Below are 26,176 nucleotides of genomic sequence, written 5' to 3' on the forward strand. Positions count from 1 at the left end.
TAAACATTCCTATACAACAAGTATCTAATCAATATCTACCTGAGTAAGAAATTACCTAACACAGTGTAAAGCGTTTGTTTTACAATAGACAGAAAAGACACGAGGCACAACAAAAAGACAATATAAAAATACACAAACAGGACTTTGAAGTAAAATACAGGATTGAGCAAAATTGTGAATTCAGTTTTGTAGATATATATATATTTTTTTTTTACCACTAAGAAAGTCACTTTTGGCTTTTCCATTGAGGGGTCGCATGTTGACATTTGGTCACGTGTTTTACGCCGGATGCCCTTCCTGACGCACCCCTGACTCTAAACCGGGATGACGCAGCGAGAGCGCTGCACCATTAGCCTACCAGGGGTGGCTACCAGATTTTTTTTTTTTTTAACTACTGAATAGTTACAATAATAGATTACATACTCCTGAGTTGATTACCAAAGGTTTATAACCGTTATGCTTACAAATGTGAAGTATTCACTAACCCACGTCCTAAACTTAATACTTCCCCATCTACTTAAAAACAGTGCAGACATAAAAACTACAGCATTCACATTTACATATCATGTTGCATTAATCTGTAAGTGTGTACAATGAGTGAACTGAGATGAAAACGTTTCCTATTAGTGCTAATCTTCTTTTCAATCAGACTCTGTTATTTTAATTTTTTTTTTTTTTTTTTTTAGAGGTCCGTGGTTCCACCAGTTCAGAGAGAGGAATGATCAGGAGAGCAAGAGAACACTCATTAGCACTTTAAACCACTTGAATGTGGTACTTAAAAAGCTATTACTGCTATCAACCCGGCACTTAATGTGCTGCCGTTTCAAAGCGAGACTCCAGCCGTAATCTGCTGCAGCTCTAAACAGCCGAGAGCATCACCGTGTTACTCCAGCAGCAGGAGGGGGCTGCATGTGATACAGCTACAACAGTCAAAAACAACTTAAAGCATAGTGCATCTCAAAATATATTAGAACATTAAAATACTTTAAAATGCACTTCTGTAATTTTCCATCTCATTTCTCTACTTTTTGTTAACATCCCTCTGAGTGGAGACAAGTCAAGAGAATATAAAACACAAGCCATGAGTAGCAATACACTGGAGGGGGGGGCAGGCAGAGAGAGAAGTATCTGAATGAGTAGAGAGAACAACGAGAAGAAAGAAACATTAAGGAGGATGTCAACATGATAACGGCCGCCTGCATGATCACTGTTTCTCTGCTTCTACTCAGGCCGGCCTCAGTGGACAAGAAACCTCCAGAGCTCAGCACTCTCAACGACGGCTACCAGATCCGCATCTGATCCCCTGCCTCCACCTCCAGAACACTTCAAGTCCTCCCACACCCGTCTGAACACTTCAACCGCCCTGCAGAAACCACTGATCTGGACCAGTGATTTCAGTAACATATCCACAAATACAAAGAAAAAAAGGAAAGAAAACGGAGAAAAGTCAGGAAAAATTTAACAGGTTTTGTACAAATAACTCATCAGATTTAAGGAGCCACTGATCTCAACAGTAATGGTATTAAAAAATTGAAAATATGAAAGACAGAATTAACCAGAATGACTATAGATGTAAAATATAGGTCAAAGTATTTATATTGTGCACTGAACTCTATACAGTGCTCTGACATCACGTAAAGCACCTTTAAAAAAGGCTGTATTCAGCCCGTGTGTTCACACAGTAAACTAACACACCGTTGGCCAGCTGTTTGCTGCAGACACAGCTGGAAAATGAGACAATTCAACTGATCCACGTTCAGCTGCAGCCAGTTTGTCCAGTCAGACAAAGAGCAAAGGCAGAAGTTGTCGGCTGAGTGAATGCTGCAACAGAAGCCTCATTCATGTCACGTTTACAAGACGAGCGCCAAGTAACACGGTGATGAATGTATTTTGGTTTAAAACCCTGATAACAGAAATCACATTTAGTCAGTAGTGGAACAGTCTGTCTGTATGTCCACATCTGTTACACCCACAGAACGTGTCAGTCTTCAGACTGAGAACTACAGGAGTCGGTCCCCCCGCTGCTGCACTCTGACCAGCTCTAGTCACAGAATGGAGGCGTTAGATGTCCTGCTTATTGGCATCCTGAGGGAATCTATAGGGAGACTACATAAAGGATTTTCATTCAGATTAAATCCTTAATTTAAATAAAGAAACTTTCAAGACTGGATCGCTGAAAGTTGAATTGATGATACAATCATCTGTCTGCTTGAAGGAACAACCGACTTCTGTGGTTTTCATCTGAAATTGTAACTTGAAGGACAAATTGTGTGCAAAGATCTTTGTTCGGCTACGCTGCACCAGGTACATGTTTTGGGGGGGGGGCTCAAACCTTCAGTCCTGGCTGTTTAAACAGGTGCTGTCCACGTTAAACATCAAACACACACTGTGTAGTGTACACCACTTGGAACCACAAGGCGTACTACAACGATGGCACCAAATTCTGAAAAAACATGCTACAAAAGTGCTGCTTAGAAACAGACCAGTAGGACACCAGTGCAGCGGCGTGGCTCCCTGGGGCAGGTTTAATAGTTTCTAGACAACAGTGACACAGACCAAGGAGACCCAGGGTCTGGAGTCACGGACATTTTGGTGAGTAAGTCACATTCATCGTTACTGTTACCCCTAAATTCTACTGGATGCGCCAGCATTGCGTTCCGTTTGTGGTGCGGTTGCCGGAGCTGATCACTGCCAGTCTAGTCGATGGCTGTGATTACACCAGGCCCCCCTGGTTGGGTCCTCCATCTGTCCCACGTGTGGCTCTTTGGTCCGCTTCGCTAAAGATACACATCAATTTTTTTTTGAATGTCGCTTCTGACAAAGCTGAGCCCACCAATCAGATGACGCTTTGCCTGAAAGATATCAGTGTGAAACAAAGGCTATGAAATGATTGAGGATGAGTGCACTGTTAACAGCAAACATAGCCACAAATCTTTGATCCGTGTTTCATAACTGTAACCAATAAATTAAATTGAACCTTTAACTGTTGTCTGTCTGTAGGTGACAGCATCAGTTGGAGGATTGTGGGGCTCTTTGTTCAGACTGTGAGTTTATTTGATGTATCGCTTTTTGCTGAATGTTACAGGGACCGAGAACTACATCCGTTCTATCGTAGCTTTTTGTTTCAACAGTAAGCTATGCACATGCTGAGTTAGAGCAGGTTATGATTAAAAAAAACAAAAAACAAGAATCCCAGTCTTCCACAATTCACACAAGAAGGTGTTTGTGGCTCGATCTACACACAGCAAACCACACTTAGAGCATGTGGACAGAAATTTATCTGGGTCATTCAGAATAACTCTACACATAAAAAAAAGCCCAAATCCACAACTTTGTGTAGATCAGCCTGAGGCGTTATCACTGATTCAAGGTGCTGTGAAGTGTTTTCACACCTGACATTGGGCCAGCAGTGGACCATCGCACAGCCCAGAGCCAGAGGTCTGACTGTCACAGCTCCAACTCTGGCACCAAGCCGCCAGCTCAACATGTGTACCGAACGTTGTGCTGATAAGGCTTGTTAGCATTAAATGAAGCACAAAGCCGCTTCGCTTTTTGAGTATTCAATCTGTTTGATGTCAGGTTGGGAACAAACTGATGAAGAAACATATCTCGAACACTTTTAAGGAAAGACAAACACCTGTTCTCTGACTGTTGTTCGTGTGTTTTTGGAACAATACTAAAGGAGATTTAACAGTTACCAAGGACCTAAAGCTCCCTCTGTTCTCCGCTGCACAATGACGACGAAGACTTCGGATTCAGAGACAAACGACTGCGCTTCAGAGGATTTTACACAGCAACAGTGACAAACTACAACAACCCGCACACAAACTATGACTGCTAAGTGTTACCGGAGTCGCAGACGACAAAACGACAACTCGAAACAGTGACACTCGGTGTAGCAGCTGAAGTCTGTTTTTGTCAGTTTGCCATAGAGATGTCTGTGCTCGACAGTATATCCTAGTGAAGGCTTCTGTCTTTGTTTTGCTGTTTTATAAAACTATCTTTGGAGTTGTGTGTTCTCAGACCAGTTGTATTGAGACGGGTTTGTATTCTAGGATTATGAATAAGAAGTATTCGTTCAAAAACATGAACTTGTTCTTGTAACACTTGTTTTTTTAAAGGCCTTTGGTTTGTTTCCCATGAGCTGAAACCACATTTATCAACTCCTCCTTAGGCCTAAACTTGCTGTTCTGAGCTCTGTCCTAAAATCAGCGATTAATACGGCAACTTAACACACTGGACACAAATTTGGTGGCACACAGATTTTGCATCTCTGTTCTGCTGAGGCCCATTTTTCAGCTGTGAGGTCACCAATAGCATTTTAGGACTTTTAATGTAAATTCTGTCCATCCTTAAAACTAAACCAATGAAGGAAATAAATGATATTAAAATGATAAATCTTTGCTGGCCAAAAAACTAACTTTTGTATTTGTGCACTGTGGTTGCTGAATTGACAAAAATAGATTTTCTGCAAAAAGCGGACCCAAATTTGTGTCTTTGCTGTGTTTTGTTGGACGATCACAGGCGTTTGCCACCACACCCCTGGCGTTTGGCTACTGGGCTTTGTTTGCCTGTTATATGTCCTGAAATTCTGTGACCACCTTCGGTTCCTGTTTCTGGAAACACATTTCTTGTTGTAAACTTTAAAAAGCAGAGAGATTTGCTTTGTGCTGCAACGAACAAAGGGACAGTTCTGTACAGTTCCCCCAAACCCCAAACCAAGCCAGAGCCGATTAGACTGACAGAAGGCTACAGGTTGGACCAATGGACACTCGGGAGAGATGACGTTAGCCCTGAACAACTGCCCCACACACAAACTAATATTTGTGTTCAGTCAGTCTAAACCTGTGTTCCTGTGGAGATCAGCACTAGGAGAAAGTGTGACCTCCAAGACAAAAAGTCTCCTACTGCTCTGACAGCAGCTGTTTTTAGCACACATGCTCTTTGAATAAATGATCTATGTTCTTAAAAGTCTTAAAAGTCTGTCTTCTTTTCAGCGGTCACATGAGGGAGACGTGGGACTGGCTGGATTTCTCAAACTGAACTTGGAATGGTTTGATTTTGCGAGATTTTCTTTTACTTCACTACCTTTATCTGATGGCTACAGCTACTTGTTAATTTTGCAGTGTTTTTTTTGTGTCCAAATACAGCTTTAGTGCATGTTTTTGTTCATTTAAATTAGCTGGTTTGAGCCTGATTGCTACATTGGCTGAGTCAGTACTGTTGGCTGATTTTCTTATTGGTATTTTTGGCATATATATGTATATAACAAACTGTAGTACAAAAACACCAAATGTTTGTAATTTAGCTGTTTAACAGGTTATTTTTACACTGTAAAATGTCCCACATAGTACATATTATGTCACAAGTGTTAAGAAACTGAATTGAAGGGAACATTTCTCAAAACTATTACACTAGTAATGAGAGACGTATTGTCATCTAAGTCCCCTGCTCTATACACAAGACTGTACCCCTACCCACCCCAGCAATACCATCATTACGTTCGCTGATGACACTACTGTGGTGGGGCTTACCTCAAGGAACGATGAGTCTGCCTACAGGGATGAGGTAGAGCGGCTTTGTGGCTGGTGTTGGGAAAACAACAAATACCACTGCTTTGGTGAGTAAGGCCCAGCAGAGATTGTATTTTCTCAATCTTTTGAAGAAAACCAATCTGAATGAGAAACTGCTGGTGTCCTTCTATCACTGCTCAATAGAGAGCATTTTAACATACTGTGTCTGTGCCTGGTTCACCAGTTGCACAGCTGCAGACAGGAGAGCGCTCCAGAGGGTTATTACCAGAGCCCAGAAGATTATCGGTTGCCCCCTACCATCTCTGGAAGAACTGTACAGTTCCCGTTGCTTGAAAAAAGCACAAAACATTCTGCAGGACCCATCACACCCTGAACACTGTCTGTTTGAACTGCTGCCTTCGGGGAGAAGATACAGAACAATTATAGCAAGGACAAACAGATTAAGAAACAGTTTTTATCCGAGAGCTATTGTTGCTTTAAATGCTGCTAAAACCTTAAAATTTGAATGATTGATGGGATTTTACGGGAACTGCAATAGTCAGATGTGTATGGATGCAAGTGTGTAAATTTGTTGGGTTTTATTGTTTATGATTATTTTTTATCATCGAAGGATTGCATTTTTAATTTCGTTGCACAATGTACAATGACAATAAAGTTAAAGTTTGTCTCAGCTCCAGTATTAGCTGGGCTGTGTACAGTATACTGAGCACATCAGCTACTGCATTAAACTGATGAAGATGTGTTGGGATCTACTTTTCATGAGTATATTTAGAGTTGTTTAATACCTCCACATGCATTTTACTGACAAACAGTTTAGTTTGTCACAGCACAGTAATCCCAAGTATCTAAACACTTGGTGTTGGTTTACAGGTGAGAACAGTTCAGATTTAAATCCTTTTATGGAAACTTAACCACTAGCCTACCAGGGACAGCTGGAAATGGAGTGTTCAATAATAATAAATAAAAACATTGAAATTAATAATCATATGAATAAATTGTGTAAAATGTATATTTGCACAATTTGTGAAATCATTCAAGAAATATGAAAACGTCATTATTTTCATCATTCTTAATGGAGTTTTTAGGGGTTATTTTTATTGTGATTATGGACATTATTATTTCAAAGTGCTTTTTATGTCCCGTTACTACAGTAGCCTAGATGGGACATTATGTTCATGCTGCTGTCTGTGACTCTGCAATAGATATGCTCTGTACTTATAGAGTAGATGATGGTCTGATACAAATTTGCATAAATGTGCATTTTAATGAGGGCACTGATTTCACAAAAACTGCACGTAAACCTAGCACATTCAGATTGTTACCAAATAAATACCATTATGCAAAAAATATGTATGTTGGTAAGAAAATAATACAGATAGAATGCAGCAAATTGCAGTATAACTCAGTTACCAGTAGGAATTCTGACTATTGACACATACACCGATCAGGCATAACATTGTGACCACCGACAGGTGAAGTGAATAACACTGATGAGCTCGTTACAGCCACCTGTCAGTCGGTGGGGTATATAAGGCAGGAAACCAACCGTGTCCAAGGAAGGAAGGACGGACAGAAGATGAAATGGTGACGGGTTGGACGGCCAGGCTCACCGGTGAGGTTGACTTACTGTAGATCTTTTACAATAAACATTTAATGTGCAGCGTTCTGTGTTTATGCAGATGCTTAGCTGTTACTTTGAGGTAACTCAGTTGAATAAATGTGTAATTTCCAGTTCATGTAGGCTACTTTAAAGCTCTGCTAGCAAGAAGCCTTTCGGGCTTTAGGCAGCCAAGCGCGTGCCCTTTTAATTGGCTCCATGTGTGGTTATCCTTCCGACACGATGTTTTGCTTTAGCATGTTCATTTTAACAGCTAGGTTAATTGGTAAAACTTGCGTCTAGGAAATGTTGCCGTGACTAGCGGTAACTAGCCACCTGTCCCCGGTTGGCTCTGTAGTCTGAACGGCGTCACGTATCTAATGTATCCGGACTAGATTAACGTTAGCACTCATGTTTTAAACGCCTACGTTCACTAATGTTTAGAAGACTCTGGTCTTTGACACGGATTTCTTTGTTGTAGCGGAGAAACCTGCGTGAGTACTGAGTTTCTGCCACGTCTGTGTCCAGACAAGCCAGTCCTCATTAATGAACCGCCCAGAAAGCCTGGTTTGTTTAAATTAAGATCGTGTTCAAAATACCAGCAGGTTTTGACGGTGCAATGCCTTGATTTAATGACATCAAAAACTATTGGTAAGTAACGTCACGTTAAAGAATGGAGAGAATTTCATGTCTAAATCTAATTACTAAAGGTCTTTGAGTATCCAGGAATGAAGACTAATTGGAGGATGACTTGTATAAAGCTGCAGCTGATGGAGTCTTGTAATGTTTTTAGGTTAACAACCGAGGGAGACACGAAGTTAATTCACTGCTCAGTGCCTATAACTATTGGATATTGTTTAGAAAATGCTAAACGCAGATGTATTTATCAAATGAAGACCTTTTTCATTGTAGAAACTCTTATTAAATCTATATTTGACACTTGTCTTATTCTGCTCCTGTTCTACATTCAAGGTGGCGGTGGCCAGAGGATCCTGTTTCTGTTGGCTACACAAACAAGATGCTCCAGATCACCAGCAATGGGGAAACTCGTGCTTGACATTTCCCTGTTCAAGAACAAATTGACACTTCACTTTCTCTAAGTTGTGGATGGGTAAGTTCACCAGAACAATAGAAACAGTGCAAGTTCATACATAGATTTGTACAAAATATTCTCCCTCCTAAGAGATGCTCTGGGTGGGGGTGCTGCTATTGTATTGAGACTGTACTAGTACTTGATAGTACTTCATTACTTGCATTCAGTTGCTGTATTTTGGCAATATGCACAATAGGACTGACCATACTTTGCATAGATGAGGGATAGGGGTGTGTATGTATATGTGCACAATATTTATGTAGTTCATTTCCCCCAACGGATTTGTTTGCAGCCACCACTATTTCATGAAAGGCAAGTAACTGTAAAACAATGTATTTGTTGAATACAGTGCACCCAAAGAGTACGTCAACTCCAGAACTCGGAGGCACCTGGCGCCACGACGAAGTCCAGACAATTCAGATGGTAAGTAAATTGTTCAGACCATTGAAGTTGAACATTCCTTTGGTTTAGTATTGCTTAAATGTGGAACCTTTTTCCAAGAGTAGCTTAAATTACTGTAAACAGAAGTGAATGTTTCTTATAGGCTTGATGGCGAACCTTTTTTGGGACTTGCCACCAGTAATTCAGAGACAGCATTTCAACATGTGTTGACATTTTGTATTCCAGGTTTTTATCTAATCTATCCCCTGATTTTGTCAAAATGGATAACGGTGACTTGGAACTTTAGTGTCCATTCTGCATGTAAAAATGTGCTTTCTAAAAGCCTTCAAAATGACGCAAACCTTATCAAACCAATGTGATGAGTTTAAAGCATGATAAGCTCCAATTTCAACCCAAGTTTTTCCATTTCCCCCTTAGGCAATCAACCAGATGTCATTCTGTGGCCAGACAATCATCGGCATTCTTGAGGACATTCATAGAGACAGGCAAGTCTGTTTTATAAATGGACCATTTATTATTGAAATCAAAGTTTAACTTTTTTTGCAGCCAGCTGCTGAAGTTTTGGGTAAGATGGGAAACCCCTACTGGTGGGGGTCAACAAGGTACAGTACCTCACATTTTCTCCATGCTGTTGCACTGCATGTGCCTGGACCACAGTTGTGAAGAGTTCTCCAGTCATGTAACCTGTGAGTTCTCTTAACATGACTGGAGAAGTTTTCAACTGTGGTCCAGGCACATGGAGAAAATGTGAGGACTCTACCTTGATGACCCACAAGTACGTTGCCCCTCTTATACCCAAACTTCAGAAAGGTGTAATGAAAAGATACTCCATGTGGGAGTAGTGTTTTAAAAAGGCCCTGTGTTCAACCTTCAGTCTTATCAGGGCCTTTTTTTTTTTTTTTTTTTAATGCTACTGCAAACTGTCTGCAAACTGTCTGGGTCTGCTTTTTAACCTCACCCTTTAGGGTGCTGTCTAGGACCAATCTTGGGCCAAAACTTCAGTTTGTGTGGGAGATGGTGCATTTGTACAGGGCAATAAAATGTTTCTGCAATGACATGGACAGTAAGCACAAACAATGCACAGCTTGCACTTTCCTCCTGGGAAATCCATGGTGTGGCATAGTAAGACTGCTCATTTACTTTAATGCAGTATTAACAAATCTAAGGCAGCCCACCACCTGAATACACTTCTGCCTTCCCATAAAGGTGTTTGTCCTGCCCACTGACATACCTGAGGGTCATATCAGGAACATCAAATTATTCAGTGTTTCTGGTGAGATTGCACAGAGTACCTGAACGCTGTATTTTCATCATCAAAGAACTCCAGAAGCAAGGCAGCCATGGCTCTGGAGGATCAGAACCTGTGCCTGAGTTCAAACAAGTTTATGCACAGTGAATTTAGACCATTGCTCTTAAGGGAAACGACAATCCTATATCTACTTTAACACGTTTAAAGCAATACAGGCTTTGAGCTTCATTATCATACAGTAAGTGAAACTGTTACAGTTCATTCTGACAATGTGCACACCATAACCTAGGAAGTGCGATTGGAGCAAAGAATGAAATGTTTTGAGAATTTTTTATCACATTTTTGAAAGGGGGGGGGGGGGGGGAGGGGAGTGCTGAGAAATTAGTCTGACCTGATGGTACTCTCACTTGAACCACCACAACTGTAGCATGTTTCTCACCTCATCGACTTGCAGTTGATGTCCATATGTAGACAGGGCCCTGGAACGCTGTCAGTCCTCACAACACATTTGAGACTATTTACAGTGTGCGGCCTATTGAAAGATACATGGGGGGAGTTAGTCCTATAAAGTCTGTCCTAGTTATAACTTACATTGATCACAGAAACCTGTACAAACTATCACATTACATAAAAATCGTCAAAACATGTAGGGAGAGTCAACAGCTCTTACTAAATGCACATTTTAGACAAAGATTCATTCAAGGGTTATTGTATTCTTTAGGTTTTAATGACAACCAATTCATTTTTCTTGCACTTCTGAGCCTCTCCTCCCCCACTCACCTGACCTTTCCTAGCCTGTGCTTACTAGTTACATAAGTGCAATTGAGGCATCTGTACTTATTTTTAGTTTCTGCTTCTTCACATCATACCTTTTTACTCCACTAGATTTGCTGAGTTTATAGTTTCTTTTCAGAATTAGATGAATTAAAAAGGAACTACAGTATAAACCTAATCATCAGTAATCTCTGGTGAGAAATTTACAAGCTACTCACCAGAAGTTCACATTTTAACAGTTAAAATTATCCCTACCTTTACCAGCTACAACATTAAAATTAACACAATGCACCAGAAATTAAAATCAAATATACATTAACGTGAAATGGTTTCTCTCATTCTGTACAGTGACTACTTTCACTTTTGGTAATTTAGGTACATTTTGCCGCTAATGACTTTGCACTATTATTTAAGCAACACGTTGAAATGCAGCACTCTTACCTGTAATGGGGCATCTCAGTAAAAAGACGCCAAAAGGTTTGAACCTCACCAGGTCTTCCTGAGGACGGATACAGGTGCAAACAATTTGTTAAGTTTCCAGGCTGATGAAGACCAGGTGAGGTCCAAACCGGCACGATTAACATTAAATATAAAGACTTCTACATTAAAGGGACATGTAAAACTAGAGGAGTTCTTTCATTTACAACACTACACATCCAACAGGGAATAAGTTACAAGTCAGCTCTAAGAGATTTCTCCTAGACTGAACAGGTTTTACAATTAGCCTGACAACAAGCAAAGCAACGGCTAACGTTACCCTCGAAATGTTTCTTGCTAGCAGAGGTTTGCTAACGCCAGATAAAGTATCCCACCTGGAATAGAAAATATACATGTAGACAACTTTGTTAACAGCGAAGCAACTGCGCGCCGCCTACATACAAAACGCAACACTGAAATGTTTAGGTGATTTTCTAATGTGACCCACCTGAGTAGCAGAACACCTCCGGCTGGTCTCCGTCTTGAGTCTCCACCACAACCAAACTTACAGACATGCCACCAGGAGACTAACTTGAAGAACCCAGCTACTACCTCATTGGACAATTGTAACTCTGTTCTGTCTGTCACTGTCCAATCAGATTCAGGTATGATTCACACTAAACCTCAGTACTCCTGAGTTGTGCCTTGCATCAAACCAAGCACCCCCTTGGGTGGGTGGGGTTCACTTCCTTGTCAGGGCACAGGATGCCCTTTTCCCTGCTAAGCTGGAGTTTAACCAGTAGTGTATATGAAATATGGTAAGCTGGAGTTTAGTTCACTGTCAGGGCAGTGTCAGCTTGGGCCCTTAATGCTATCCAGCTACTGGATAGACAAACATTTAGAACTTTTGCTGGCTTCTGTTATTGGTCATCTTCACAAGGTAGAACACACCAGAGGTCTGTGCTGCTTTTGGATGTTGTAATGAAATAAACTATTGTTGATTTCCCAATAGTCTAGGAAAGCCTGAGATCGAATATCAGGACTAAGACTAAGACTGGTGTAATGCTGTGTGCCACCACTAAAGGGCATCCTTACTGTGTGCTGAGGAGAAGGAACAGGAAAAAGAAAGGTTACAAGACATGTTTTAGGCTTTTAAATAAAACTGTGGCTCATTCCTCCAATTAAAAAAAATAAACAATTAAAACCACTAATACTTAGTATGAATAAAGAGGGGTTTCCAATAAATTGTCAAAACACATTATTTACAGACCAACTACCCAAATCTCTTTCCAAAATGCTTCAAAAATATATTCACCCTTGGTACCTGTTGGTTATTTGCAAGTCTGAAATTACAGCACAAAGTCCATGAGATAAACACACTGGTGGAGTTTCATTCCAACATAATGACCGACGGCAACAAGTGTGTCCGCCTGTGCTGGTCTACAGGACGTGACAGCCTGAATCTGCAGGGAAAGTGTTGACTTTTAATATTCTGTAAAGGCTAATTTTATCTATATAATATAAAATTACAAACTTTATTTTCTTATGATACAGTCAAATTACAAGAGAAAGAGTTTCACATTGTAAATTTAAAATGTCCCCCTTCATAGATTCCCATGCTGACAGAAAACAGCAATAAAAAACTAAACACCAATAAATAAAACCTTCAAGCTTTGCTTAAGTCTGTTAGTTATGTGACGCAGGGGGACAAGTGAGGTTTGCATTTAATTTTTTCTTCTTTAGCGACACTGTGGGTCACATCACATTTAACTGATTAAGTGGGTTTTGGGTTTTTCTGTCTGTTTCAGTGGCTTACTTTTCTTCTTGGACAACACAGTTGTACCAAAAAAAAAAAAACACTACTCTGAGGTTTGTTTACTGCAGAGAACGAACTCAAAATCAGACTTTCAGCCTTTCGCTTGAACTAAACTGTCATTATTGTGTGCATCTCCAAATGTCCCATCTTCCCTGAGCTGTACTCTCTCTGCACTGTGCACGACAGCTGTGATCAGGTGTCCAGCGACTCCGGGTCAGTACCGGAGGCGGAAACGAGCGAGGAGAGGGAGGTGGTCGGACGAGTGATGCTGATTGGGCAGGCCGTTAACTTCCTCCAGCTCCGACTGGCCGACCAATGACAGCCTGCCCAAAAGCTGGAGGCCCCGCCCACCAGGAAGTGAAGGAGGGGTGATCAGTTCTTTGAGAGGAAAGCAGAGTGAGAGAGAGAGTGTGTGACAAGATAAAGAGTGAAAAGCAGGGAATGGGAGGGAAAAGAAAAGATGACAACAGGAAATCAGAAGTAAGGCTGTGAAGGACTCTAGTTACTGTAATACTTTTAAAACAAGTGTAAAATTATTTCCCAGCTATTGGCACAAAATGAATGATCACATACTGAATTAAATCTGGAGTTTTATTTAGTTAGCGTTCTGTTCTGTTTAATCGCAGACATACTTTAAAAATGTGAATTATTTTCTTTAAGCTGCAAATAAAAGGTCTGGAGAAGAATTTAAGACTAGGAGGGAAAAGCATAATTCTGGTTTTGGTGCTTAAACCGAGGCACTGACTCCAGCATCAGTACCATTAAAACACTAGTAAGGAAAGTGTTTGTGTGTGTGTCTGTACCGGGAGTAAACAGGATGTAATCGACCGTCATGGCTGTGCGCGAGTGAAAGGTGGTGATTTCAGGCCTCCCATCAAGCATCAGGCAGTGCTGGTAGGATGACTGCAGCTTTAGGCTGTGCTCGATCCTCGCTCTGAACGCAAACACACACACACACAGGGTTAGAGGCTGTGCACCTTCATTCATTTCACATTATCACAGTAAATGCATTTATTTATGTTTTCATTTATACTTGGGTTAAAGACATATTCAGCTTTATAACAGTGACAGAAACAGATTTCTCTGGATAAAGACAAAGGGAATTTTTTACATTTACCCTCAAATTGGTAATACACTGTTTTTGTGAGACTTTCCAGCTGTGACTGTTGTTGCAGTGAGTGTTGCCATGGAACACAGCAGAGAGGAACAGATACCTGCTGAAAGCAGCAGCAGCTTTGGCGGCCAGGTCCTCCATAGTCAGGCTGGAGATCGCTCCTTCTACTGCTGAGAGGGACGCGGCCGTCAGTGACGAGGCTCAACAAAACGATAACAATCATCCACACTGGTCTAGTCCAATCACAACAACACTAATCTCAGAAGAACCTTTAACCTGCACCACGTTAACATGTTATCAGTCAGGACTAAATCAAATCAAACCAATTTATATAGCACTTTAAAAAGAACAACCAGTTGTTGTATATAAAATAATAGAATCAATGCAAGAATAAAACAGCACAATAACACAGCCACACAAATGGCATACAGTCAATTAATTAAAAGATAAACATCAGGCCCTACTAAGTATCACAAGCCATTTACGTCATATCTGCTGCTGTTGGTCATTTGCACTGCTGTCCATGTACATTTCATAAGCTGCTGACCACCTGACAATCTTCTTGTTATTATTTGCACTACTGTTACTGTTTGCACATGGCTTTGAGTTTCTTCATAGCCTATTAGGCTGTACCATTTAGTTTATCCTTATTACTTTAATTCAGTTTCCATATTCTGTTTATTCTGTGTTTATTCTACTTTTATTCTATTTTAGTTTCTTAAATGTATGGGCGTTCAACATTAGGTGAGAGAGAAACAGTATTTCGATTTTTCTGTATGTCCTGCTCATATAGTGAATTGACAATAAAACAATCTTTGATCTTGATCTTTTAAACAATGATTTAAAAGACAGGTCGGTAGCCGATCTAACATTGAGAGGTAAAATATTCCACAATTTAGTGGCTGCAACACTAAAGTAACTGAGTAAATCCTGGCCTGAGCTAGAACACAGAATCAGAAACCACTCCTACTATAATTTAAAAGCAAAATAATTAACTTCGCTAAAGCAGCACTAATCTAAGACTGAAGTAATCATAGCAAAGCCTGAATGAGTAGTGATATATCAGTACCTGTGGGGCTGCAGGAGGACGGCGGCTCTGCCGCCACGGTGTCCTCGTACTGACACTGATGGTTGATTCCCAGACTCTGAGACCAGATTGGACATGTGAGGAGACGCTGAGCTCTAGGACTGTTCTCCTGACCCGACACCTGCATGCGCACACACCAATACAGCACATGTAGGGTAGCAAATACATTGTGCACACATGTACAAAACCAGTGAGTGTTAAAGATCTGACCACTGAACATCTGCTTTCCTCAATAAAACATGAGACCTGCCTCCCAGACCTTCAAACAAACAAACACAGCTTCAAACGTTGTTCAGTTTACAATCACATAAAACTCAAAATTTAACAAATCCTCATATTTAAGAAAGTAGAACATGCAGGTGTTTGACATTTTGCTTGATAAATGCTTTAAACAGTGAATGGATATGATCAATAACTGATTGGATCCATGAATCGCTCCGGCTCTACTGCTCGTGTCTCACCATTCCGATCTGCATTCCTCTGTAGTCCAGGCAGCCTGTGGTCAGGAAACTGTACAGCGGACTCCAGGGGGTTGAGTTCAAATCCCCACACAGTACAACCGGATTGGTCGACCCGTCCGGGAGGCGAGACAGCCGGCTGATCTCAGCCAATAGGATGGCAAGCTGGGCCAGCTTCACATCGCCACGGCGGGGGTTATAGAGGAGGTGAGTGTTGGCGATGCAGATAAAGGTGGAAGGGTCCAGCTGGCCCATGCCGCTATTAGGTCGCAGCAGCACAACCATTCCCACATTGTCCCGGTCGAGGAGGGCGTCGCCCGGACGGAAAAACTCCACAGGATTAGAGGAGACAAGTGAGAGGCGGGATGCTTTGAAGACGACAGCACAACCGTCCGGCTTAATGCCGGTCCTCTTCTTGTACTCACACTGGTAACCTGCAACACACACACACAGTTTCAACACAAAACAATGAAAGGCAGAGACATAAACAAGCATGTGGTGGATGGGGAAGTGTAATATACAGTCAATCTTTTCACATTAAATGTTTGATCCTTACAAGATGCTTTAAAGTACTACTGATATAACAGAGAACAAAAGAAGAGCGTGCACAAACACACACACACACACTACCTAGTTTCTCTAGTGAAGGTTTAAGCTGGTTTTCATAGTGGTCCTCCTGGACTTCTTGAAGACACAAAACCTGGAAAAAAGTTTTTATTCTAAATGATGACCAAAGATGCTGAAGTTAAAACTGCAGAATGGTTCATGTATGGCCAAAATTATTAGGACACTCATGCACACATGCTTGTACTGAGATTGTGTTTAATGGTTGTGGCTTCACAGTCAGGCCCATAAACCTTTTTTCAGTGTATTTTACTCTATATTTCTATTATTTACAATGTTGTATGTTGTATTCAATGTCATTATTCCAGGATGTTCTTTGAGGTTTGTTTTTGCTGGTTGTAATGTGTGCTGACACTCTGGTGTGAAATCGTACTTTAAATAAAACTTGATTTGAATTTTCTTCTGTTTGTTGGGAAGTAACTGACTGGTGGAAAGCAGCAGGTTAACTTCCATGATTTTGGAATTACAAGTTTTATAATCATAGTAATCATATACTGTATATCCTTTTGAACTTTATACCCGACATCTCCAATCTCCTAGAATTTCTAGCCCACTTACATCAGCGTCGTGCTGCTGGATCTCCGCCAGCAGGTTGGGCAGCCGGTAGTGCCAGGGCAGCACACTGGGGTGACAGTGTCGGTACAGGTAGGTGTTGTCCTGCAGCAGCTCCTGAGACAGGATGTTGTAGGACATCACAGAGAAGTCAAAGGCTGTCCTGAACCCTGGTGGCTGGAGGCAGGTACTGCAGTCAGGAGAGAACTCCCAGCACCTCTGAAGAGCTGAGGAGAGAGTGGCAAGGACGATGTGAGGAAAGTTCTTTTATTTGAGAAGACACCCTAACAACGATAGTGAAGGAACAGTTTCAGATCAGCAGCCTTCCTGTCCTAAAGAACCAACAACAACGTCGTTCTGATCTACGTATGACGAGTTGCTTGTTGACAATGAGTGCTTTACTTTAAAGCCACCGCATGTAAGACTTGAACCGTCACAGTGAATCCAAAAACCAGTAAGTTTACGACCTGTTGGCTGCTGCTTTACTCACTCAGCTGATTTCCTCAAGTGAGCTGTTCACAAGTTTGCAGGTGAGGAAAATAAGCAAATGTGAATGTGGGACAATGTCGACTTGGTCATTTCTCCCATGAGGAGCTACTCAGAAAGCAACTCAAGCCTTGTATATCTGAGTATCCTTGGATGCACCAACAAGCAGAGGTTCAACTACAAATTCAGTTTTTATTTAAAAAGTGGATCCTAGTTCAAACGTTTTGGGATGTTTTAAATAGATTTTTATTCCTCAGTAAATGAAGTAGAACTAAAGACTGAATCTAAAAACACGTTCTGTTTTGGAGAACAGCTGGAAGTTACATACAGTAGAATATAAATTGTAGACAATGACCTTACATTTCACTGGTGCAGCCTCGTGCTGCTGGCTGACAGGTGGGGATGTTCCAGGTGGAGGAGGCTGCCTGCCGGCTCCAGCTACCTGCCATGGATTGGGGGGGTACGTGGTGCTGCAAGGCTGTGAAAGAAGCCCCATCCACTGTCCTCCACCACTGCCTCTGTCCCTTCGCTGCTCCTCTGCACCCCTCTCTGTGAACCAGGGGCTGAGTTTAGGTTTCTGCATGGGAACTGCATCCTGCTCAGGTTTGGACTTCGAGGTTTGAGTCCTAGACCCTGCGGTTTGTGAATCTTTATGCCTTCCTTGCTGGTGTTCGCTTCTCCCTCGAGTCAAAGTTTCTTCCTGACTTCTGCTGTCTTTCCTCTCTGGTTGAGTCCTCTCTACAGTTTTACCTCTGCTGTTTTCCCCACTGACATCTGCCCCAGTGCCATTCTTTCTTCTGTCTCGGCTTCCATCTCTTAAGTAGTGGTTTGGCCGAGGGTGGCCGTCTGAGCTGGGATCCAGGTGACGGTGCTCCCTTTTAGAGTTTCCATCCTTGGCCTTGCCTCCTGGTGCCCCTGCTACTCCTCCTCTGTGTCCTCCCCTCTCTTCCACACTCCTCTTCTCCTCTGTACTCTTCCTCCTTTTGTGAGGAGGCTCTCTCTCTCTGTCAGGGCGCTCCATCATCAGGCCGGCAGAGGTGAAGAATAATCGAGGGTGGATATTCTGAAGGTGTAATGCACGACCAATGAAAAGCTGAAGGGTTGCTGGGTGGGAGTGAGGGGGTCGAGGAGGCCAGGGGGGAAATCCCCGCACTGACCACCATGGATGAGGAGCAGGGATGAATTGCGGGGGGTAGGAGGCGGCACTGCTGCTCCTGAATCTGGCCCGGCAGAGAGCAGAATGGCTGCAGGGAAGGAAGGAGCTGAAGGAGCTCAACCGGCTGCGGGACATGTGTCGGCTGCAGGGAGACAGAGAGAGTTGATACAGACGAGTCAACATGTGGAGCTTTAACTGAAACTGTTGTTTTACACAGAATGTGATTCCAGCTTCTCAGACGTGAAGCCCACCCCAACTTTAGTCTCATCGCTAATCAGGATGTCAGGGATTCACCAAGTTCAATTTAAGCGTTCCAAGGTTGATGCTGACCCAGCTGTGACTTTCGCTACAAAGGAGCAGCTTAGCTGACAAGCGAAGTTATGTTTGCCGCAGCTAAATGCTACTGTGAGTTTGTTTTATAGGTCTCAGTTAACTGATGCTAGCTATTTTTAGCAACACCGAATATGAACACAACTCTAATTTTGCCAACAGTCTTCAAATTTGATCAGGTAACTAACACGAACTTACTTTTTTGAAGAGGCGGAAGTAGCATCGTTTATCTATCGGCTTGGACGCATATAAATACACTGTAATCAACAAGTATTATAAATCCATTAAACCGGTTTTGGTTTTCACTCGATCTAAAACAACGCAAATAACGTAAACGTATACGTAATCGGGTAGCGACGCGGAATCCCGTGCTTCCTTTGCGTTCCCAGAAAAAGCTCGTACAATAAAGATGTATTGTTTATCAAGTGTGAGAATAAACTGCATCCAACTGCCAAGTAACGCCACATTAGAAGTAGATTTTATATTATTTTATAGAACAGGGTGCACAGCGCACCTTCTGCTATTTGGATTTAATTAAAAGCATATCAGTAGTAGTTACTACTAAATATTAGGGAAAGTGCAAACAAACAAGGCCATTACTAGATTAATTTTCCACTTAACTGTCTGCTGGTAACATAAAAAGCTGAAAAATAACAGTTTCATCCTTTAACAAATTTACCAATGTGTTGATAGTGCTAGTATTTGCAGCTTTTCCGATAGCGTGTGCAGCTCTTCAACTGTCTCTTTCGGTCTCTTCTCTCGCTGGAACATGTAGTCTTTTGTTCCGCTTCCTGGCATCCAACGATATGATACAAATCAGTGAACGAACTACAGCCTCATCGGTGCGACAGAAAAAGTTGCCCTACTGGAAACGTATGTCACGATCACCTGTTTTTCGTCAAGAGCATCATCAAATTACACGGTTTCTTATGTGTTGGTAGTCTGTCGTTACAAAATCAGCTAAATAGTGAATTAGGTTAAACATTACAATCACTGTGTTTTTTCCTATTTTCAGGGGAGCTGTGGAGAAAATACAAATGGCGAAATGAAAAGGTCATTGTACTTACGTAAAAGCGAGCCTCTTACTGAAAAGAGCTGATAAAAAGGTTTTAAACGACACAATGACAGCTTTTAATGTGTTACTCCACGTCGTTAAAGCCCGAGGTAAAGATGTTGACGATGCTTCAGTAATTCGCTGTGTGGTTAAAGAGGAGCGGTTGTCTGGAAAGGGAAGTCCGCACACACGTCCTGTCTCTCAGTGTGTAGGCTACAGCCTCTCCCAAGTTCCGAAGAACATAACATTACCTCCATTTAGCCGAGTGCAAATGGGGGACACACTCCTAACGGTCTAATTAAAATGAAGAGCTGATTAAAGTAAGACGAGGCTTTAGGGTGTAAATTGGAAGAAGCGGTGAATTCCATCATGAAGATCATATACCCAGGTTTACTTACCTGTTAGTCTACATCCAGCCATACCACACAGCAGTCTCTATTATCTCATATTAAACTACAAAGCACTGTATCCAGTAGTAGTAGTAATAATTGTAGAGGTGATACGTTATCAGCGATAAGTGGCATTAGAAGCAGTACAGGTAGTTGGTATTAAAACAAAATTCACACAGTGAAGAGTAGTAGTGGATAGAGATTACAGTACATACAGTGTAATCTTTTTAACTCCAGTTTTAACATAAGGAATGCTGTAGGTGACAAACAGAAACTTCATAATGTATTTATATTATATTATTTTTAGTTGATTGATTTCCAATTATGTGTGTGTTGTCTGCACTGGTCCCAGTTCGAGGTATGTAAACATCACAACCGTTTGTTATAAAATAGAAACAGCCATTAAAAACGTTGCAGTTGAAGATATCACACAGGACACTGGAACACACTTCGGAGACAATTCTGTCCCAAAACTAGAAATCCATAATTTGAAAAACTGCCCGTGTTTCTGGTGTTTTTACTCTGCTGGAATTTGAGATGAGTAAACAAAGAGGATGGTGACAGGACTGGAAGCTCAAAGGTCTGATCTCAGCAACAGCTGCAAAAAGAAACCACAGTAAAGTTAACCTAAGCGGGAAAAAACAACCTAAACCAGTGTAGAACATGCCCACATGCACAGCAGCTCTACACACTGTGTGTGCGACGTGAAGCAGCTGCAGCTGCAGCTGCATCCTCGAGGTGTCAGACAACACTGCAGATGAGTGGCCCCAGGTAGAGCTGCAGTCATGCTGTTCTCTGTGCTTCTCCAGTTTTTCCACCAGTAGCTCTTTTCAGTCTGCTATGATCTGGTTAGTGTGTTGGTCTTTGCTCAATTGTGGTCTTTGGGTGACTTCACTTCTTCTCCGTGCTCCTCCTCTTTTCTTCTATGAGCTAATCTGCTGTTGTGGCCAAGGACGCTGCAGAAGGCAAAGGTTTTTCTGGGCAATTATCTTTATCTAAACAGCCAAGAAAATGTCTCATCCATTTTGCACACCTGAGCAGTGATGATGTAAAAATGTCTCTGGTCACAGAATTAATAGCCACATCAGTATACAAAGCAAACAGTAAGAGCGATGACTCCATCCAGACAAACAGACTCACCAGTGTAAGTCTTCAGTTTCACCATCCTATAACCCTATTTTAGTTACAAAGCACATTGTCTTATAAAGCAGAACTGCCTTAGGTTATCTTGAAACTTGCTGAATAAAATTACAAAAGCCTTTTTTTTTTGTCATGTCATATTCTACATTTCAGATGAGATACTTGGTGACGCAGGACAGAGGCTGATCAGCAGTGTGGGTCAACACGAGTGAACGGGGATTGTGTGACGTTTATCAGGTTGCACAGGCTATGGCCACTGCACCAAGGCACCGGTCTGACCATACGCAAAGAATCTTGGAATTTAGAGGAAGAACAGATGCAGAAGATTGTTTGCCAACAGTTCGCTTTAAAAAAGACAAAACCAATATATCATAGATCACATAGATACTTATGAGGTGCTGCTCTGCCAAGAAGAATGGATCCTACCTGGATGCTTATACTGCAGTACAGTGACAGGGATTTGACAAAGCAACTCAAAACTCCAGTTGTGCTTGATTTTAATTCCCAGATTCTGAACAGCCCCAAATACAAACATTGCAAAAGATTACATTCTCTGATTTATATTTTTTTTCCCTCAAGCAAATCTTTGACAGTTCAGGGGTTTTTAAGGTGCACTTGGTTTGACTCTCCACCAAATGTCTGAAAAGCCTCATACAGAAAAACAAACTTGACATTTGTGATGTCTCTCTTCCTTCAGTAATGTTTCGATTCCGTACAGATCTTCTTCTGTACTTGGCTTCTAGTCGTGATAAACTGTGAAGAGGCACCAAAGCTCTGCAGCTCTCCATTCCACCACTGGGACACGACATGCTCATGCATCTTCACGCTGCCCGAGCAGCTGTTTCTACCCAGGTGCTGGAGGTGAACAATGGGTCACATGGCAGGTTTGTGGAGGTGAAAGGTCACAGACACGGGGGTCAGGAGAAGGGGACCTCCCATCTTTGTGTGTATGCGCTCAGTTCACAGGGGCTGATGACTAGCATTCGGGAGGAGTCCATCCCGTCCAGAGCCATCTCTGAGTCCAGACAGAACCGGGACACGAGGTGCTCCAGGTGGGTCCCTGACTTCTGCCACCGCTGGAGCAGAAAAAGAAGTTCAACAGAGAACATGATACTGTCAGACAGCTCAGTACTCACTTTTTTCTCCCATACAATCAAAAACAAAGAGTTTACTGCTCATATCAAAAATCAGCCTGAATTGATAAGCAGTGGTGAAGGTTGAATTTATCACAGGCCAGGGAAAGACAAAAGAAATAAGGGGCAGCAGGTAAAATAAACATAAATAAATAAAGGTGCAGTTTTTTTTAAACATACAGCATAATGTTATCAAGCTCAGTCTGCTGTCATGATTTTAATACTGTGAATACTTCCAACAAAACATTTGACCCCTCTGTTTATCCCCATTGCAGAACTGGGGAAGCAACTGACTGATGTTATGCTGTGCTCACATCATGTGGGCAGTATGGGCAGGATGGGAACAGTTCCCATCGAACCTACTTGGAGGCACAGTGATCCAAGGTGGTGGCTGCCCACTGTGTAGTCTGCTGCTACTAGGCTACTTTTTGTTAGTCGCAGTGTTATTTTATTTTGTGATCATACAATGCGAGTTAAGGCGGCATGATGGCACTGTGGTTAGCACTGTTGCCTCACAGCAAGAAAGCTCTGTGTTCGGGCCCAGGCTGACATGGGGCCTTTCCGTGTGGAGTTCACATGCTTTACTAGTTTTTCCATTTTCACTAGATCTTCATACCCGTAATGACACTTCCCCAGTCCCTTCTGCCAAATTGGAAATATTGTTACACTCATAAATTCCTCATTTCTCCAACTCAGAATTACAAGTTGGATGTTGACGTGCACGGGTTTTCCTACTCGGCTGCTCGTTTTTATGGTTGAAATGACATGAATGCAGCATTACACTGAACATGTGGACATGAGGTTATTGCACAGTCAGTTTCTGTTCTTAGTCACAAAATGAGCAAAGAATAAGAACCAAGATTCAGTAAGAGTTCGTGCCTCACAGACTTACTGGAATTAGGAAGAAAAAACAAGTTTAAATTACTATTTGGCTGGGACAAAACCCCACACAAGTTCCCCACACAGCAGCTGCAGTGCTGAGTGTTGTCCTGAAGTGCACTTCAACACGTGCACAGGAGGAGCCGGGAAAGCTTGGATTAACAACCAACCTGACAGCTGAGCGGTGATAAAAAAACTAACTGCACTTCTACAGAGACACATTTTGTCATGCTTGTTGAGTACATGATTAATGTGGTAATCATAACAGCTATCACAGGTCTGGAGTTTCTAACAGAAAGGATGCGATTGCTGCTGGTCACCAGTAGATGGAGCCCTCTCATGAACTTTGTACTTTAATCAGTGGTTCCCTGACCAAACAGTCACTGTGCAGTGTGCTTGTGTCTTTGTGTGCGTGCATGTGCATTATTCATAGCTTGATTCTATGGCTGGAAAACAAAGTGGCAGATATGATCAGACATGAAAAGAGGCTTTTATCCAGTTGTGGGTCTGAAGCCCAGCCATCAGAGCGAGAGGTGGAGGGGGGCAGATTTAGAGATAAAGAAGAGGGAGAAAAGAGAAAGTGAGGGAAAGATGAGAGCAAAACACAACTTTGGTGTTTGTGTGTGCACGTTATCTATTTGAATCTTTGTGATTTGGGCGTGCACATGTATGGGTGTGTGTCTCTGTGCCAGTGTGCATGTTGGCAGTCTGCTGAGCCTCTGAAGTGCATGGCTGTCATGCATCTTGATCTCCTAAGGCCTTGTAACAACACAAACACACACACAGGCTTTGTTCTGCAGAGCTGCATACTGTTGAGATGACGCGCTCATCACGGCGCAGCGACGGGCCGCTGAGCTTTTTAATTGAAAAAATGGTGGAGGGATAATTAAAAGTAAATCAATTAGTATTCACCTCATTACTGAGCGCTGCAGCAGTGCTGATGTCGGCCTGCGAGAGGAACACATCTGTCTCGCCACACGTCACTGTCCTGCCTCTAAATACTGTACACACATCAGGCCTTTTGTTCCTCTCCAAGCGGGAGACGGGGACCTGTCCCAGGATGCACCGGGTCAAGGTGCAGGTCATCACAGACCTGGACTTAGTGAACACCACAGTTTCAGGAGTGTTTCTTGGCTTCCGTTCTCTGAGTTTAGGGTTTGATTGCTTGTTGCTTCACTAAGGAGGCAGTCGGTCTGATTTCACTGTATTTGGCTCTGGAAGCAACAGTCACATGTCAAAGTAACAATCAGCTATAAAATACATCCTGATGAATAAAGCTGCCAGTACGCGTCTTCAGAACTGCCGTTCCCCCAACGCCCCTCCGGTGTCCTGGGGCTGTGTCTGAACATCTCACTTCAGGCTGTGTCACCTTTCATGTGCAACACTACGAAGGTGCTCCTTTATGCAAATGTACAGTATTATCCTCTGCTGCACCTGACAGTGTGACCTCACCAACGGCAGGTGACAGTGAACGCGTCTCTGATATCATCTCTGTTAGTGATAAGTAACTGTTCCGGGTCCTCTGATACCACGTGTGTGCTGACATCCAGCAGCAGTGCTTGAAGCTCAGTGGTGTGACATCTTGGGTTGGATTTCTGTGAATGAATCTCCATCAAACGGAGCAGAACAGCCGCCATATGGTGTTGTTGATTATGCTAATTATAAGATCTCGCGGGCACTTCCTCATGAACAGGTGACATTTATCAGGCCGAAACAAGCGAGTTACAGCAGGTTTATTCAGTTAAGAGAAGTCGGTGGATCATGGATCATGGATAAACCTCACAGAGGAAAAATCAGAGCGGTTTGAGGAGCATGAGAAGCCTCTTGCGTTCAGCTCATTGTCTTTCTGGGGTCAGTACTAAGGCTGCTGCTGCTACTCCAGATTTTTAGTCTTGTTAAATTAGAACTCAGAGTTGGCCTGATGCAACAGAGGTGGAACGAATGCAAGTACTGGCCAAAACAATTTGTCATTTGATGCAGTGTTATGTGGAAGAAAACTGCTTCTGCAGAGGGTCTAAGCTTCTGTTTCCTGCATGCTCTGTGACGCCTGTCTGTGATCACATATCTGCACATCACGGAGGCTGATGAGGATTATTAAGTAGATACGGACAAAGCTTTCTGGAGCATTATAACAGCATGTGGTGTAGTGTACAGGTTGAAGCATGTCGAACAGACTGTTTCGGACTTGTACTCCGTGGTTTGTTTACTTCTGTCCCCACCACTTTTTTTCTGCCGTTCTTAATGTCTCTCATCCTGCAGCTCTTTCGTCTGTTCTTAATGTAACCCCCCCCCCCACCCCTCTCGTCTCAGTGTCTCTCTACCCGTCAGCCCTGGGCTGTTTCTCCTGTGGATCCTTGCTCTAATTAGCTATCACTGCTCTACTTCCTGACTTCTGACACACACTCAGCCAGAAGCACACACACAAATACACATAATCAACTGGGACATGTAACAGCAGTGTGTGTGTGTGTGTGTGTGGATGTGTGTGTGTTCTGGTACAGAGGTTTACTAGTTTCAGTTACATGACAGCGATGCGCTTCACTGGCTCAGCTAAAACGCACACACAGAACCTACACATGCTGGTGTTTGCGTGGAAGTGTGTGTGTGTGTGTGTGTGTGTGTGTTTGAACTCAAGTTTTTGAGTCTGTTAATTTCACAGTCTGGTATCTGATGTATGTAACAGGTCTGAGCTGCGTCTCCTTCAGCGACAGAACAGTCTGAACTGTTTTTCCTTTACTTCCTCCTCTTTTAACGTTCGTTTCTTTCTACCTTCATTGCTACTTACCTACCTTCCTTCCTTCCTTCCTTTCGGTCTTTTTGCTTCATTTCCTCCTTCTTTCTTTTTCTATCCTTCATATTTTCCTTCCTTCCTTCCTCTCCACTTTCCTTCTC

At 42.4% G+C, this 26,176-nt stretch overlaps 3 protein-coding genes and 1 long non-coding RNA gene across 21 annotated transcripts in view; 2 read left to right on the plus strand and 2 right to left on the minus strand.

Annotated features, from left to right (window-relative positions):
- Positions 1-3,212, plus strand: part of vash2 (vasohibin 2) — a 21,136-nt gene extending 17,924 nt beyond the window's left edge. For all 9 annotated transcript variants that reach the window (XM_020588091.1, XM_020588090.1, XM_020588085.1 and 6 more), the window contains exon 9: positions 1,230-3,212. In XM_020588091.1, the coding sequence (XP_020443747.1) occupies positions 1,230-1,299 (70 nt within the window). In that variant the 3' untranslated portion in view covers positions 1,300-3,212. The remainder of the gene's footprint in view (positions 1-1,229) is intronic.
- A 3,468-nt stretch (positions 3,213-6,680) lies between these two features.
- LOC109952816 (uncharacterized) lies at positions 6,681-8,620 on the plus strand. The gene is made up of 3 exons (XR_002273819.1): positions 6,681-7,146; positions 8,104-8,242; positions 8,574-8,620. It is a non-coding gene; the product is annotated as an uncharacterized LOC109952816 (long non-coding RNA).
- Positions 8,621-10,250: 1,630 nt separating this feature from the next.
- On the minus strand, positions 10,251-20,184 carry angel2 (angel homolog 2 (Drosophila)). 8 transcript variants are annotated; one of them, XR_002273818.1, is made up of 10 exons: positions 19,369-19,465; positions 17,564-18,501; positions 16,724-16,944; positions 16,172-16,241; positions 15,545-15,975; positions 15,066-15,204; positions 14,097-14,166; positions 13,686-13,816; positions 11,575-13,260; positions 10,251-10,407 (listed from the first exon to the last, which is right to left on the minus strand). XR_002273818.1 is itself a non-coding variant. In XM_020588074.1 (9 exons), exons 1-9 carry the CDS (start codon positions 19,458-19,460, stop codon positions 13,097-13,099), a joined length of 2,256 nt encoding a protein of 751 aa, XP_020443730.1. In that variant the 5' UTR covers positions 19,461-19,465; the 3' UTR covers positions 11,219-13,096. The 8 variants fall into 8 exon arrangements, 6 of the variants coding, with proteins under 6 accessions (XP_020443730.1, XP_020443734.1, XP_020443733.1 ...); XR_002273817.1 differs by lacking the exon at positions 10,251-10,407 and adding an exon at positions 11,091-11,148; XM_020588074.1 differs by lacking the exon at positions 10,251-10,407 and having other exon boundaries at positions 11,219-13,260.
- Positions 20,185-21,752: 1,568 nt separating this feature from the next.
- The window catches only part of galnt14 (UDP-N-acetyl-alpha-D-galactosamine:polypeptide N-acetylgalactosaminyltransferase 14 (GalNAc-T14)), a 132,671-nt gene continuing 128,247 nt past the window's right edge, over positions 21,753-26,176 (minus strand). For all 3 annotated transcript variants that reach the window (XM_020588080.1, XM_020588082.1, XM_020588081.1), the window contains one exon: positions 21,753-22,348. In XM_020588080.1, coding sequence (XP_020443736.1) covers positions 22,190-22,348 — 159 coding nt within the window. In that variant the 3' untranslated portion in view covers positions 21,753-22,189. The remainder of the gene's footprint in view (positions 22,349-26,176) is intronic.

Source organism: Monopterus albus, unplaced genomic scaffold (genome assembly GCF_001952655.1).
Source record: "Monopterus albus unplaced genomic scaffold, M_albus_1.0 scaffold501.1, whole genome shotgun sequence".
Taxonomy (NCBI): Eukaryota; Metazoa; Chordata; class Actinopteri; order Synbranchiformes; family Synbranchidae; genus Monopterus; species Monopterus albus.

Bases quoted from the DNA above. Each gene is read 5' to 3' on its own strand.
- angel2 (XM_020588074.1), bottom strand. From the start codon at position 19,460: ATGTTCCAGCGAGAGAAGAGACCGAAAGAGACAGTTGAAGAGCTGCAC. The intron at 15,976-16,171 runs GTAGTGTGTGTG...TGTGTGTTGCAG, and splicing joins ACCTTCACTAGAGAAACTAG to GTTACCAGTGTGAGTACAAG. The intron at 13,261-13,685 runs GTACAGACACAC...TTCCTCTCAAAG, and splicing joins TTACATCCTGTTTACTCCCG to AACTGATCACCCCTCCTTCA.